The sequence below is a fragment of the Hippichthys cyanospilos genome, chromosome 19 (assembly GCF_059441005.1).
Source record: "Hippichthys cyanospilos isolate Australia breed blue-spotted pipefish chromosome 19, RoL_Hcya_1.0, whole genome shotgun sequence".
NCBI lineage: Eukaryota > Metazoa > Chordata > Actinopteri > Syngnathiformes > Syngnathidae > Hippichthys > Hippichthys cyanospilos.
The window spans coordinates 4,514,901-4,529,196 of NC_142387.1; the positions used below are offsets into that span (position 1 = coordinate 4,514,901).

Consider the following 14,296-nt stretch of genomic DNA (forward strand, 5'->3'; position numbering starts at 1 on the left):
ACTAATTATGGAGTTGCAGATGAGTCGGCGTGATAGGAAAAGCCATAACGTCGCTGTGAAAGAACTTGTGAAGGCATGTAAATGAAATGACAAGCAAAACGAACATGTGAAGTGAGGCCTACCATTTACCTAATGCACAGGTGTACATTTGTTTTGAAACATAGTAGGAAATACAGCAGTTCACCCCGCGATATTTCAGTGAATGGGCTGCCATATGAGGAGGCAATGAATTGATTTCGAGAAGAATTCAGAGGGATCGATGCAGAACTAAAATGTGTGAATGAAATACAATGATATCCACCACAACCATTCGTGGAGCGCCGAATCTTTCTGCCTTCATCAAATCCACCACATTTACATTTCAACACCTGCACCACAACTAATCTGGTCCCAGATTAGTCTCATCAACTTTCTGTCACCAAAGTGTCATGTGCGCCAAGGGCCTGTAAAAATGTGCCAGTTTTTACACCACGGATACTTACACAGCCCACAAACTTCTATCTATACAGAATGGGCACAATATTCAATTACAATATTAACTGATCATGCCATGTGGTCGGCTGGTGAGCAGGCTAGATTGTAGTCATCCTTTTGGATAAGCGTTAGCAGAGTTATACCACTCGAGTCAACAATAGCATCAAAAAAGGATTCCAAACATCATATTAAACATATTTTTTCACCATGTCATTCATCACCAAACAGATAGACAAATTATCAAAGACACTCAATCCTCAATCTGATAGATATCAGACCTCATAAATTCAAAGCAAAATTAGAGATATTTTTCTACCACTGAAAGTAACTAACATTTACTCTTAGTTTCGAACATTTTCAACCATGTAACTGAAACCTCACTTTGAAGGACAAAAAACATAAATTATTCTTGCAAAGGACTTCACAAAGAGAATGAACTGCAATCGACACAATGCAAATTAAATATTTAGGGTTGCATTGGGAGTTTGCCCATGTTTTACGGTCACATCTATTCAAGTTTCTGTATTTTACAGTCTATATGTATTAATTCTAATGGAATGTAGCATTGAATACACTTTTGATTTAAAATAAGAGCCCTTTCATGATCACAAAACTTCCAAATCCTCATGTCAGTCTAATGGATTTCCTCGACATCTCAGGTGAGTGTTTCTATTTTTATATACATTTTATATAGAACAGAGGAGTGTTTCTGTGCGAATTGCTAGAGGGTGAAGAAAATGGAGGAACATGGGATGTGGGGAAAAAAAGAGAGAGAACAAACAGAAAAAATTTGGTTGAGTATATTTTTGTCCAAAGTATCAATTCAGAGTAACTCAACTTTGAGAAAAGCTACCTAATTAAAGGTAACCGTGATTCAACTGCACATGCAAAGAACAAATCAGTCAACCGTGAAACATATGTTTCCATCACAAAACATAAAAAAAAAAAAAAAAAATGAAAGGGCTTCTGTTTTACACTCCGAGTCACAATCTCCTTTAAAAGTGTCCTTCTGTGGAGAAGCATACGTGCTAAAAAACAGGAAGTTTCATTCTCTAGTGGATGCTTAAAATCTGCTCAGTTGCAATGCAGTCTCACAACAAAGCCCTCACATCCTTGAGAGCCCCACAATAACTATATTCGTCGAATAGTTGTGGAGCCATCGTTAAAATAGAAGCATTTGGTCTCCACTCACAACAAGAATTTCTTCAGATTTCACCCAAAAAAATAAAACACTGACTTTGCAATCTACTTGAAAACTTTGAATATGAATGCCTCTTAAGTACTGTACTACAATTAAAATAAAAAGAATATTTGACATGGATAAGTCGGGAAAAACAACAGCAGATTCCAAGTCATCATTCAAAATGTTTTCCTTTTCCCTCCAAATTCTAATTGCAAAACAACACAATCAACAAGAAGCCTCTACTAGTTCTGTTGGAGTTTTTGAATTATTAATTCTTAGTGGGAACACAATAGTCTTAGAGGGAACATATTGGTTCATTCAATTTTACTGTATGGGCAAAGCATGCAAAGCTCTTCTGCAGGTTTTTGTTTTTTTTCCTGCTTTGCTTTCCCCTATCAAACAAGACAATGTTTCTCCCCGACCAATTCATCACTATGATACCCAGGACACCCTCCCAGGCTTTTGGCAAATCCATTCCTCCTGTTTACTGCTAATAAGTCAAAGTGATCCAGGACGGGCTTACATTGATGAATAATCAGCACTTGCGATGACACAATTAACCTTCGTAAAGAGAGCACACATTAGCAAACAAGCAATTATGCAACAATGGTGAAGATCCCACGTATGTGTGTACATACAGCAGGACACATGCATGCACACAGTCTTATGAAAATGAGTAGTGGGTTGATTGGGCCAGTGTTATCTCTGTCTGACAGGATAAGCAGAGGTTAAAATGGCTGTTGTCTTTTTGCTCACAAAGTTGAACAAAATTCATTATTTGACCGACTTGGATCACACGAACTCATTTCCTCACTGATTAACTTACTCACAGCGACTTTAATTTGATAAATTTGGGAGCGACTGACTGAATAATTCACCGATGGCATGACTAACTTACTGACCGGGTAATTTATCGAGGGCCTTGCCAGATAATTGACTGTGCCAGTGACTGACAATTTATTGACTGAAGCACTGATTCAGTGAACAACTAATTTGTCAAGCCAGTGACTGAACAGAGATGATAATGATAAAAGTAGGGAATGGTTTTGCTTGAAAAAGACATGGGGACTTGTATACAGTTTAAGGAGTATTTTGAAGCATTTTTGCCTTTGCATGCTTCCATATTCTCCAGTGTGTTTTATTTTACTCCTTTTAATTCAAAAGTCATAGTTTTTGTCTTTGGGGAAAAAAAAACACATTAGATTAAATAAGTGGTATTGGTTTATGTAAAAGTGGAGCCGTCAAAATAAATTGTCTGCAAAGCAATTATGAAGACAATTGACAACTGTTTTAATTGAGGAATCATTTAGAGCACTTGTTTAACTTAAAATTTTCCAAATCACCGGATTTCAGCATCTCAGCAGTGATTTCTGTAGTCCTTTATAAAAGCAGACTGATGCTCTTCTGTGTAAATTTTAAAATATGGCTGCTTTACTTAGGAAAGCAATCACCAAGCAGAGTAACAGAATCAGCTTCAAGATGTTTTGGTGTGTACCACTTCAGTCCCTCTCACTGAACAATTATATATATATATATATATATATATATATATATATATATATATATATATATATATATATATATATATATATATATATATATATACATACACACACACACACACACACACACACACACACATGCACACTACAAACAGTATAACAACAAAAGGGTCCTTTTTAAAAGTGTATATACAACCACTAATGCAGAGTATTTGTGTATATTGAATACCGAAGTGTCCTTGAGCAAACCATTGAACCCCCTGGTGGTGTATAATATAATTTGGGCATAGCATAAATGACTACATTCCAACAAAGAAAACACAACTCACAGATAATCACCGGCCAGATCTCACAAAGAGAAGGAACAATGCAAACTGTGCGCACTGATGGTAACTGCTCCCAATTGAAGCCAAACCAATCTTGTCTACCACAAAATGCATCAACAGTGGCCAGAGGCGGCCCCAAAAAAAACAAAGACCAAGCCAAACACTGCACAAATCTGTAACTATCAAACTAAATCAGTTCCAAAAGAGCCAAATTATTTCACACTATTTTTTATTTCACATTATTTCTCCTTGAAGTCAGGCCACGGACCCCACTTTGAGAACCACTGCTTTCGACAGACATGGTGCTATCCAAAGTCAAAAGGAAGTTTCCTAATGAATTATTGATGAATAGAAACAAAGGGGAAATGTTGCGATTTCCCAAAGTCAATGCAAAATTAACCAAATGCTTATATTTTTTGGTGGCCCTCTTTCTTCTAGGTTTTGTTGAAAAATTTAGGGTGGGGTGGGGTTTAGTGAAGTCAGTTTGTCATGCATGCAAAATCTCCCTTCCATCTCATTTCTTTCATGGTGAAACTTTTGCTTGATGTTAGACATGCCTCTTCTTGTATCAGTTAATAACTGTTTATTACATGTTTATTATATGACCTCCAATATCGCCTCCATCATCTGCGATACAAAGGTGCTACGTAATATATTTGTGTGCTGCATTCCCTTGTGCTTCTGCCTTTGTGAAAGCCGCCCGCGCTTCATCAAGGCAATAACAGCTGATTTGATTTAAAGAAATCCAATTATCTCCAAGAATGGAGCGATTTGATTGTTTACTGGAGGAAAACGGAGAGTGTTATTGAAGTAAGATTGTAGGCAATTGTCTCAGACAGATATTATGAGAAATGAAACAATGTGATTGGTGGCGTTCTGCTTAATGAGAGTGAAATGTGTTTATTAAATAGTTACCAGTCTTTGTCCATCTAAAAAAATGCCCAAGGATTTTTTTGAGATCATATAGAAATCTTGCTCAGTGAACCGAGTCTCAATTGAGACTTTGCATGTAGCTGTATGTCACTTTGACAATAGGGGGCGCAAGAAGAAAAGCAACATGCAAAACCGCCTTTTCTTCCTCCTATTATTCCTGCCATCCAATTCTATGCAGCTCAAGTCTTTATCAGGGTCGTGGGTGAGCTGCAGCCCACCCCACCCTACTCTGGGCAGGAGGCAGGATGCAAACTGGACTGATTGCCAGTTAATGGCAGGGCACATTTTAAATAAACAGGCATTCACGGTCGTGATCCTCCCTTTAGTTTTGTTTTTCTGCCAGTCCGTTTTTTCTGTGTTTTCAGTTGGTGCTTATCCACTACAGGTTCCAGAAGGACCTGGCCCTGCTCTTTTTTGGCTGTCAATCAAGTGAGACAAAGCTTTGGTAAAGAAAAGGGACGTGTGGGTGAAAATTAAAGAGGAACGTGTTGATATAGATAAGTGCAATTTTTATTATATCTTCATCATTACATTTATTCATACTGTAGCTCTGAAATTCAATATATGGTTCAGTGATAGTAGGGGACCAAAATTTATGCCACTTCATTTTATTTCTCTACATCAGTGCGTGCGTTCAGATAACACACGTCTCAACCCACAGGCAAATCGTGTTTCTCAATTTCCCTAACGTGTATGTTTTTCAAAAGTGGGAGAAAGTTGGAGACAGTTAACACAAGCAAGACGAGAACATGTAAAAGATGCATGGAGCCCCAATTCTAGTTAGTCCTTTAACTCAATTGTGGGAAACAGTCTTTTTCCATCTCAATTATTGAACATTTGAAGCATCAGTATCAAAGTATACATACTGATGCTACCGGAGGTCATGAGTCATATTTATTAATTTAACACAAGAGCACCACCCAATAGTTTTAAAATTTAATGGGATTCAGATGAGCATTGACAATGGCTGAACAACTTAAAAGGATACTATATATTTTTAGCCATTATAAACGATGAATAGATCATACTTTCTTAGTAGGTAATTTGCAGCTCTGTCAAGAGATGAAAAAAATTATGTTAAGTAATTAATTGATTTTATCGATCTTTTTCGACCAAAGGGAGGAATGCTGTATTGTTTTTTGTTTTTTTTTTGCCAAGTAACATTCAAGTTAAACATGGTCAATGCTTTCCATTGCAATACAGCTCTTATGGCTCGCTACTTTAGCCTATTTGTTGGTATTCTTAGCTACGGCTGCAGTTGCAGCTGGGTGCTTTGCATTTATTGGGTAGGCTAAACTTGAGTTGCTTTTGTGCTAAGCAAACTCCTTACAACTTCCTACAAAGAATGCATATCACGCTCCCTTTATCAAAACTGCCATTTTGAGTGTTTATTGATTTTTTTTTAGTTAAATTCACCATTCATTTGACCAACAAATGCTCCTTCCTACTGCTGCTGAACTCGCTTTGCCACCCGTAACAAGAGTCTATTAGGTGACGTCAAATACATTGACAGCCAATCGGTGCCTACTCCAGGGTGTGATTGACCTTTGTTTTCCAATCCCCAACTTAAGCACAAGACACATATGTAGAAATGAATCAAATCAGCAAGCAGAAAGCAGAAAGTCAGAGATCACAAATAAGATCAACACGATTAAAAAACATACTGTAACCCTTTAACTGTGACTGTATTTAGTAATTAATCGGTTGTTGTGACACCCATAATAATTTAATGACTCATTATTTCTTCTAGTGCAATTGTTATCTTTAAAAACACTTTCCCACTTGCTGTCAAATGAAAATGCCACCAAAATGGTTCTTTGTCCCATAGCCCCATCTCAGTCATCCATTGTGTCAAAAGAAACCAGTTCAGAAGGATTTCGATTACCTACCACAATTTCTACTGTAAATATACCTAATGTTATGCCCATTGCAGTGAATATATTTTTTTTACTCCAGTCTCAGCTAGACATCTAGTCTAGTTAAAGATTCAAAGCTGAATAAAGCACTCCAACGTCGACACAAAAGTAACACAGAATGAATCACTGGAGGCACACACATCACCTTCTGCTCTTCTTCTGGCTAGCCTTTAAAAGTTTACTGCTCACAAAGAGAAATATGGAAACCCCACAGAGGACCTTCTATGACAGATCGAGAAGCATATGTCAAATCATGCCTGTCTTTATTGTGTCTCCATGTTTCAGTTGTGAGTCCTTTATTTCATTAGCAACTGCCTATCAAACATCCTGATTTGAAACATTCACACTTGCAATCAAGCACTTAGAAAAATCCCGGCGGTAAACCACTGCCGTTTCCACGGTAACAACTCCAGCACCAACCTCATCAATGCGAGGCACAATGGCCGAGAGAGAAATATGAGCTAATTTCTGAAATGGTATTAGTTAGATGTGGGCATCAAATTAAGAAGGTACGGCTGGAGGAAGACTAATATGAGTGCTGGAGACAGGACGGTGTGCAATGGAAGGAGGAGAGTGGGAGGAGGCCAACTCAACAATTGCCATTGTGTGACAAGGAAAGAAAGAGAAAACCATGAGAGCAAATTTGCAGATAAACTTGTCATTTTGGTTGACGGTTACATTACATTTGACTTCACGTATTTAATATAATCCCCAGTATTGCTCTCCCCATCTGAATTAAATGCTTGCTGCAAAGCACAAGTGGAAAAAACCCAATTAAATCGAGCTGTGAATTAATTAAGCGCTTTGAATTAATACCAATTTTGAATTAATCGCTTTTCATCCGGCATTAACTTTGTTTTGGTGGCAAGCGCGGCGCGTGTTTATGAAGAGCGTTGCAAAATAGCTGGGAATAATGTGACGACTGCTTGGCATTCTCAATTCATGTGTGTCATATTGCCATCTCCAAGTCAATGGGTAAGAATTGCAAAGACTGACTGTGTAGCGGTAAATGTGACTCATTTATAGTGACAAAGGTTTGCAGATAATTACACAAATCAAAAACAAAAGAGGTAGAACGCAAAAAAACAAGCATCAAATCTCCATACAAGCCCAACAAAGACGATGCCAAAATTTGCCGCAGTCCTACGAATATAATTCAATGGTACTTGGCACAAGAACAACAAAAATGCTCTAGAAAACATCTTAGTCACCCAAGGATAGTTTTTGCCTTGATGTAAAGAAACAAGAGTTGACTGTGAGGTTTGAGTCAGCGTGTGCTATTAAAGCTTGTGTACAAGGAAGGGCTAAGCAGGATGGCGCTCGTGGTGTCTGGCCTCTATCTCTTTGCTGTTAACACCGAACATGTCACACCTTGCCGAAAGCAAACGCTCGTCTTGAAACTGGCTTGCTACTCTCTTTGTATCACTCAGATTTTGATGTCATCTCGGTTACTAATTTATTACAGTCCGCGGAAGTCGAAACCATTTGCTGGACCCAACAAAATGCCCCTATTTCAATAAAACTGAGAGTTACATTCTTTCGGTATTTGAGTTAGAAAATACCAAATTATTCATTAGTCTTTTCATTAGCCCCATAATTTTTTCAGGGACCGGTGCCATAAATTTTTGCAATCGCTTTCGGTTCTGAAGAGGCTAATTAAACAGCGCGATAAAAGGTGATCAATTGCCTTCACATATTTGAATCAATTAGCAAACTTTTTAATGATTTCCAGGAGATCATATATTGTTCTCATCGTAAAAGACCCAATAGAATAGCTCATCTAATTTGGTGACTGTTACAAGAGGTGCTTTTTTCATCCCTTAATTTAAATAGAGGTCGATAACGTAACAGCAAATGGCTCACTCGGATTTGATGCAAATGAATTTCTAACAGCTATAACTCTGTTGAAAAAAAAAGAAAAAAAACCTGTGAGCTTTTATATACTGTGGTTTCCCTTTTTTGTACATACCAAAGTTTTTACATTAAGTCAAGAAAAAGGTACGATTGAAAGTTACAAAAACTATTGTGTTGAAGCACAAACTAGCAAGCTCACAAATTATATTAAAACTTGGCATCTGCGTGAAGCCATCTGCTACCATGCAGAAGCTAGATAAATGTTGTATGGGATTGTGGCGCTTTGACAGTGGCATTACTCTCTGTTCTTATACCACCACATCATCGGAGCCCAAAGAGACTCCCGAAATTCTTCCCTGCAAGTGAGGGAAGTATGGTTGCTATAGAAACCACTGAGCCCACTGAAAAGCTGCAATAATTAGACGCACCAGAGGCAGAAACACACAGAGACACTCCCTCCAATAGCATTGGAACAGACAGGCCACTTTCTTCATTTCTACTGTCAATTCTTCCAATCAGTTTGGTTTTATCTTTCTTTCACAAGACATTGATGTTGATTTTTGAGTTCATTATGCTGATGCCATTATATTTTTCATCAATAAAAAAATCATTGAACCTGCCCTCAAAGCCATTTATCCCGAGTTATGGTATTACCTTTTTATCCTAGGAACTTAACTTTTGTCGCTGAAGTGCTATGGACTGCGTTGTCCAAAATAGGAAAATGTTACTTGTTACATTTTTTGTCTTTTTTTGTTGTTGTTTGCATCCACATACCCTTGTTGGTCAGGCAATTGTATCATTGACTGTTTGTAATATGTGACTTTAGAGTTTTGACTAGTTTTGAAAAGGAACTATGGAAGTATAAAGCTGCCAATTTGGAAATGCATTTGAGTACATTTGACCCTATTACAAATTTGTGAGCATTTTCAATCAAATATGTTCAAACACATGTCAAAATATGTTCAAACACATTTGAAAACACATTCAAACCTATTTTAAAATACTTATACCTATTTGAAAATACGGACAGTGGACCCCCGGTCTACGACGTCCCCGCTTTACATTTTTTTCAGCTTACGACGTGCCCTGCGACGTTTTTTTGGGCGTCTCTTTACGGTATTTTCCCGCTTCATGACAAAAACAACTGTCATGACTCTAGGGGTTGGCTGTATTTGTGTTGTTTTGTCTCCATCTTCAGGCGTTTTTAGGTAATTGTTCTGATTTTCTGGTCCTGTCATACTGCCTGTGCTACAACGCTTACTCAGATGCTGGTTTAGCATGCAAGCCAAACAATTTTTGTACGATATGTTCTATGCAGCTCCAGTGTTCTAAACATGGTGTTCTGATTAATATTGTTTTTGTGGAATATCAATTAAGCAGAATCAACTATCCCATGTTTTCTTATCTCAGGAGGCAGCCATATTACCTGAAGAGCTTAGATAACATCCAATGACCGCTTTGCTTGTAAATGTCACTTGACCTAACTGATAAAAAAAAAAAAAAGTGGGCAAAGATTGCTTGGCACTGAGCAATTGTGATGTCATTTTATCCAGCTATCCATGTACATGTTTAAACATATTTTCAAACATGTTTGATCATTGTTGCAAAAACATTTGAACATACATGAAAGTGTGTTCAAATGAGTTTGCCAGTCAAAAACGCTTATACAACATTGGCGGCTACAGGAACAATTGACAGTAATAACAAACCAAACCACTAATCATTCACTAACTTTAATCACCCAATACCAATCCCAACGTTGAATTTTTCTTGGATTTTTTTAGAGTTACCGCTTACCATGTCCAATCTTTTAGCAAACACGGAAGTGAACAAAATGATCCAGACTCACCAATTAACTCCTTGTTCCGGATGTCCAGCGCCATATTTCTTAGAGCGGTGGCCACTGCACACACAACTTTGTCGTTATCAATCCGCAGCAACTCCACCAGGATTGGAAGTCCCTTCTCCTTACGGACAGCAGCTCTGATGTACACGGACCACTGTAAAGCAAGACCAAGCAGATAATAAAGGGTAAGAATATTTAACAAAGAAATCTTCATGGGATGTAAATGTATGCACTCAAAACGGACTATTTGGTGGTCTGAGTGACAGGTTTCCAGTATTTTTTTTCTGCTCCTTTTTCCATTCTCAGTATGAGCACAAATGATTTCTGAATAAATGGGTAGGAGGTGTGGTGATACAGCTGTGAGAGATAGACGAAGTCCCATGCTCGAGAAGAAAATGGCATATTCAGGAGCCGCATGAGAGGAAGAAGTAATACAACCGACTCACAAGTGATATATCGAAAGACGGAGAATTATATGAACTGGAGAGAAGTCTTCAGAGCTTGGGGACCACTCTATCCTCTCGCAGTAACTATCATGGTACACTTAGATGGGTTTCTCAACCCTAGATGCCTCAAGTACTGCCACCTTGTGGGTTATCTCCAGATAAATGGATAGAAGTAAAGATATTCTACCTTTTCAAATCACTTGAACGTCAACCCATTATTGTCTATCATCGAGGGAAATAGGGGTTACATAATTTCAGGAGCATAATCAAGCAAGGAAGAAAGGGCTAAGATTTGAGAGTATACCATCTTTGGAATGTGTTGCCTTGTGTTAGAAATAATACAACATATTTCCCTAGAGTGGGGAATAGCATGTCCACCTCACAGTTAAAGGGAGCCAAGTTCAAATCCTTATGGTTCTGGCCTTCCTTTGTGGAGTTTGCATCTTCTCTCCGAGCCCGCGTGGGTTCTCTCTGGCTTCTTCCCACAGTCCAAAAACATGCATGGCAGGTGTATTGGACTGACTAAATTGTCCTTGGGTGTGTAAATGGGCAGGCAGGCAGGCAACCATATCAGGGTGTCCCAACGCCTGCTGCCCGAAGCCAGCTGGGATAGGCAACAGCAAGCCTGCGAGAAACCTTGTGAGGATAAGCTGCTCTAGAAAATGGATGGAAAAGTTTTTCCCCAGCGTGCACTGCTTTCCAATTTGGCTCCTACAATGAAGAAACTTACCAAACTCAAACACACATGTATAAACAGTCATATTCCTCTTGTCCTTCACTTCAAGTTTCAACCAAAACCAACGTCATCTCATGGGAAGCTGTCAACCATATCACCATTCAGAGTGCCCTTTTACAAACCAACAATGTTCCATTTGAGTTGTCATTTCAAGGTTACATTCTCTCAATTTCTGTCTTGTTGAAAAGAAAAGAAACATATAAGACATCTCCAATTTTGCCCAAGGCTAACACTGCCTTAACTGATACCATCCCTTTGGACTGCATGACTCATTCATTATTACCAACAAGCTGCTTCTGTCAGCCAGCCACTGTTGGACCCTGTGTGGACTCCTGTGTGGGCTCAGACTTCAAGGCTTTACATTAAAGCAAATCCATTCCAGCTATACAATAAGATAAATCAGACACCGCCTTTTAAAGTTGAACCAGTTATTTCCTCTGCCCTAAATTAATCAATGTCTCTGAATCTACGGAGTTCAGGAAAGCAGAATTCCAAGATTTTACCCCAAATGGCTATAATAACAAGCATTGCTTTGTCTAGTCAGAGAGAGTAGGTCAAAAATAGTTTACAGATGAATTCATATTTATCATCCTTACCTTCCAGCTGCCAGCAGCCAGGTTCTGCAGGGCTCCAGCTGCTCCCTCCAGGGTGTCAGGATTAGAGCATTCAGACAGCAGAGTGAGGTAGGGCTTGACAATTGTGGGGTGCCAGAGCATTTGAACCCCTTTGGGGGGATCTACTGTGTCTGGAAAGGGACCAACGCCATCCCACTGGAAGAGATGAAAAAGTAAAGATTATCCATAAGATTAGTGGCAAAATGTACTATCATTCTCCCATTGTGGAGGAAGGTACAGGACAGCACAGGGACTACAGCGGTACAGCGTAAGCTTGCCCATGTTTGGTGGTTAAGTGACTAAACAGGATTTAGCCAAGCAATATGTATTTGTCATTGCTACAACAGAAAACCCTGCCTTCTTATAGTGTTATAATGTGAAAACAATATTGTTGTAACGACATTATCACACGTAAGCACATGATACTGGGCCTTTTAAGGGCCCGGCTGATATTTTCTTTAGGCTGATGTTGATTTTTTGGGAATACCAATTATTGGCTCATCGACCGCTTCATTATTATATTTAACAATTATAATGAATAAAATATCATTTTTTCCCCCCTCCAAATACATTTGAATTGGAGCCAGTTTCATGTGGAATTTCACTGATCACTGGCTGGCCTGATATGTATGTAAATAAAATAATAAACATTAAACAGTAAAAAATAATAAACCTTTATGAAGATTAGTTCTTGGCATGTGTGTTTGTGTTACTGAGAGTCAAAGCTGTGTCATTATTAACACTTTTATGCTTAATTTATGTTGCACTACGTGGTTTATAATTGTTTTTTTTTTTTTTTAACAAACTGTAGCTTTAGACTGTGCGTAAAGCAAATGTTTTCTCTTTCCTCGAGGAGCTTTGTACTGGTGTAAAAGAATCACTTCCAGGTCTATTTTTTGCACCCCTTCCTTGCATTGCTCACCTTATTGTATAATTAAGATATTAACACATTGACACATTTCATAATATATGCAAAACTACAAGGCTATGGAATGGCTTTATGTGTGATAAATGACACCCGTGTTACTTGTATATGACTGCCGGAAATGGTTACAGCACATAAGGTAAAACGTAAAAAAAAAAAAAAAAAATTCACAAAATTATTGGTACATCTGTTTTAATTAGTGTTTGTAGAGGATATGTTGGATTTTATTAGTTTATGAGTGGCACCCCTGGTTAAGATGTGTTAACTGCTTTAAAATAAATTCAACACCGTCTAAGTTCCCACACTAATAGAGAAAAAGTGTCTGGGTAGAAAACGGGACTTTAAACATGGTCCCCTGTGGAACTTTGTCTCTCTTTAATTCATGCTAGCTTTCCTTTTTTTAAAGTGGAAATGACAAGAAACTACTATTTCTCTTTTCAGGAGAAACCTTGATGCTCGGTATAAACACCAAATACCTCAATGAAAGGAGTATTAAGTAAAATGTGCCCTGACACCTTGTTTTTTTTCCCTTATTAAAACTGATGAAACGGAAATAGTGAGCAAGGGCAAAGGATTAAATAAAATAGCTGCTTTCACACAGCAACTGCTTATTTTCTTTTAAATAAATAATCCAAAAGCACTTTAACTGCCACCTCTTCTCCATAACAGCCCCTTTGTTCAGTTACTTTTTTCTTCTTCCACCCTCTTTGGATTTTCTTTCAGTATCTCTTCTCTGTTTCCGACTACTGATATGGTGTCCCTTTTTCTCTCTCGGAATGATTCTCTAGATATTTTACCACTTTCCCTTCATGTATACCAGACTTTACCTAAATAAACACTACTTTCCTCATTTTCGTTTCAAATTTCCAGACCTTCCTCTTTTCTGAGGTGTCCTCCGCATCACCCTCCTCGCTCCGCCAATTGTGTCCCCTGGCCAGCTTTATGGCAAACCAGCCATGTGCTTTATTTACATAGATTTTCACTTGATATAGTCAGAAGATTAGCCAAAATTACCTATTATTAAGAATGATAACAAAAATAACGCTTCACATTATATAGAGCTTTTATCACCTTCATCAACTTCCTACATGAATAGAACATTTTTAATTTGAATGCTCAAAGGATGCCTTATATTGAAGTTCCACAGGACAAAGCATAGCCCTTACATACTATTGTATTTCGCTGTGTACAAGTGTTTTTTTTCCCCTCCTTTTCAACCCCCATAATTGTGTGTGTGTGTGTATGTGTGTGTGTGTGTGTGGGGGGGGGGGGGGGGGGTCGACTTATACCAGCATAATTGAAAACCAGACCAATTTTCTCCACTTATCTGTTTGAAAAAACATGAATTCAAATGTGAAATTAGTAATATCATGTCATTTACAAGGGTTCTAGGATCTAATTCGTTACGCCATTCATCCGTTTTAGCACCTTTGCACTTTAAAATGCACTTTCGTCGAGTGCTGCTTTATTGCCTCTTTGTTGTCAACAATGAGGCTACGTGGATAATTTTCCTGGTGGACTTTGACCAATTATGAAAAGGA

General features: G+C 38.2%; 1 protein-coding gene across 5 annotated transcripts in view; it reads right to left on the bottom strand.

Annotated features, from left to right (window-relative positions):
- ctnnd2a (catenin (cadherin-associated protein), delta 2a) overlaps positions 1-14,296 on the bottom strand; it is a 243,524-nt gene that overhangs the window by 27,243 nt on the left and 201,985 nt on the right. For all 5 annotated transcript variants that reach the window (XM_088402108.1, XM_088402107.1, XM_088402109.1 and 2 more), the window contains exons 18-19: positions 11,813-11,986; positions 10,038-10,188 (exon numbers count right to left, since the gene is read on the bottom strand). In XM_088402108.1, the coding sequence (XP_088258234.1) occupies positions 10,038-10,188; positions 11,813-11,986 (325 nt within the window). The remainder of the gene's footprint in view (positions 1-10,037; positions 10,189-11,812; positions 11,987-14,296) is intronic.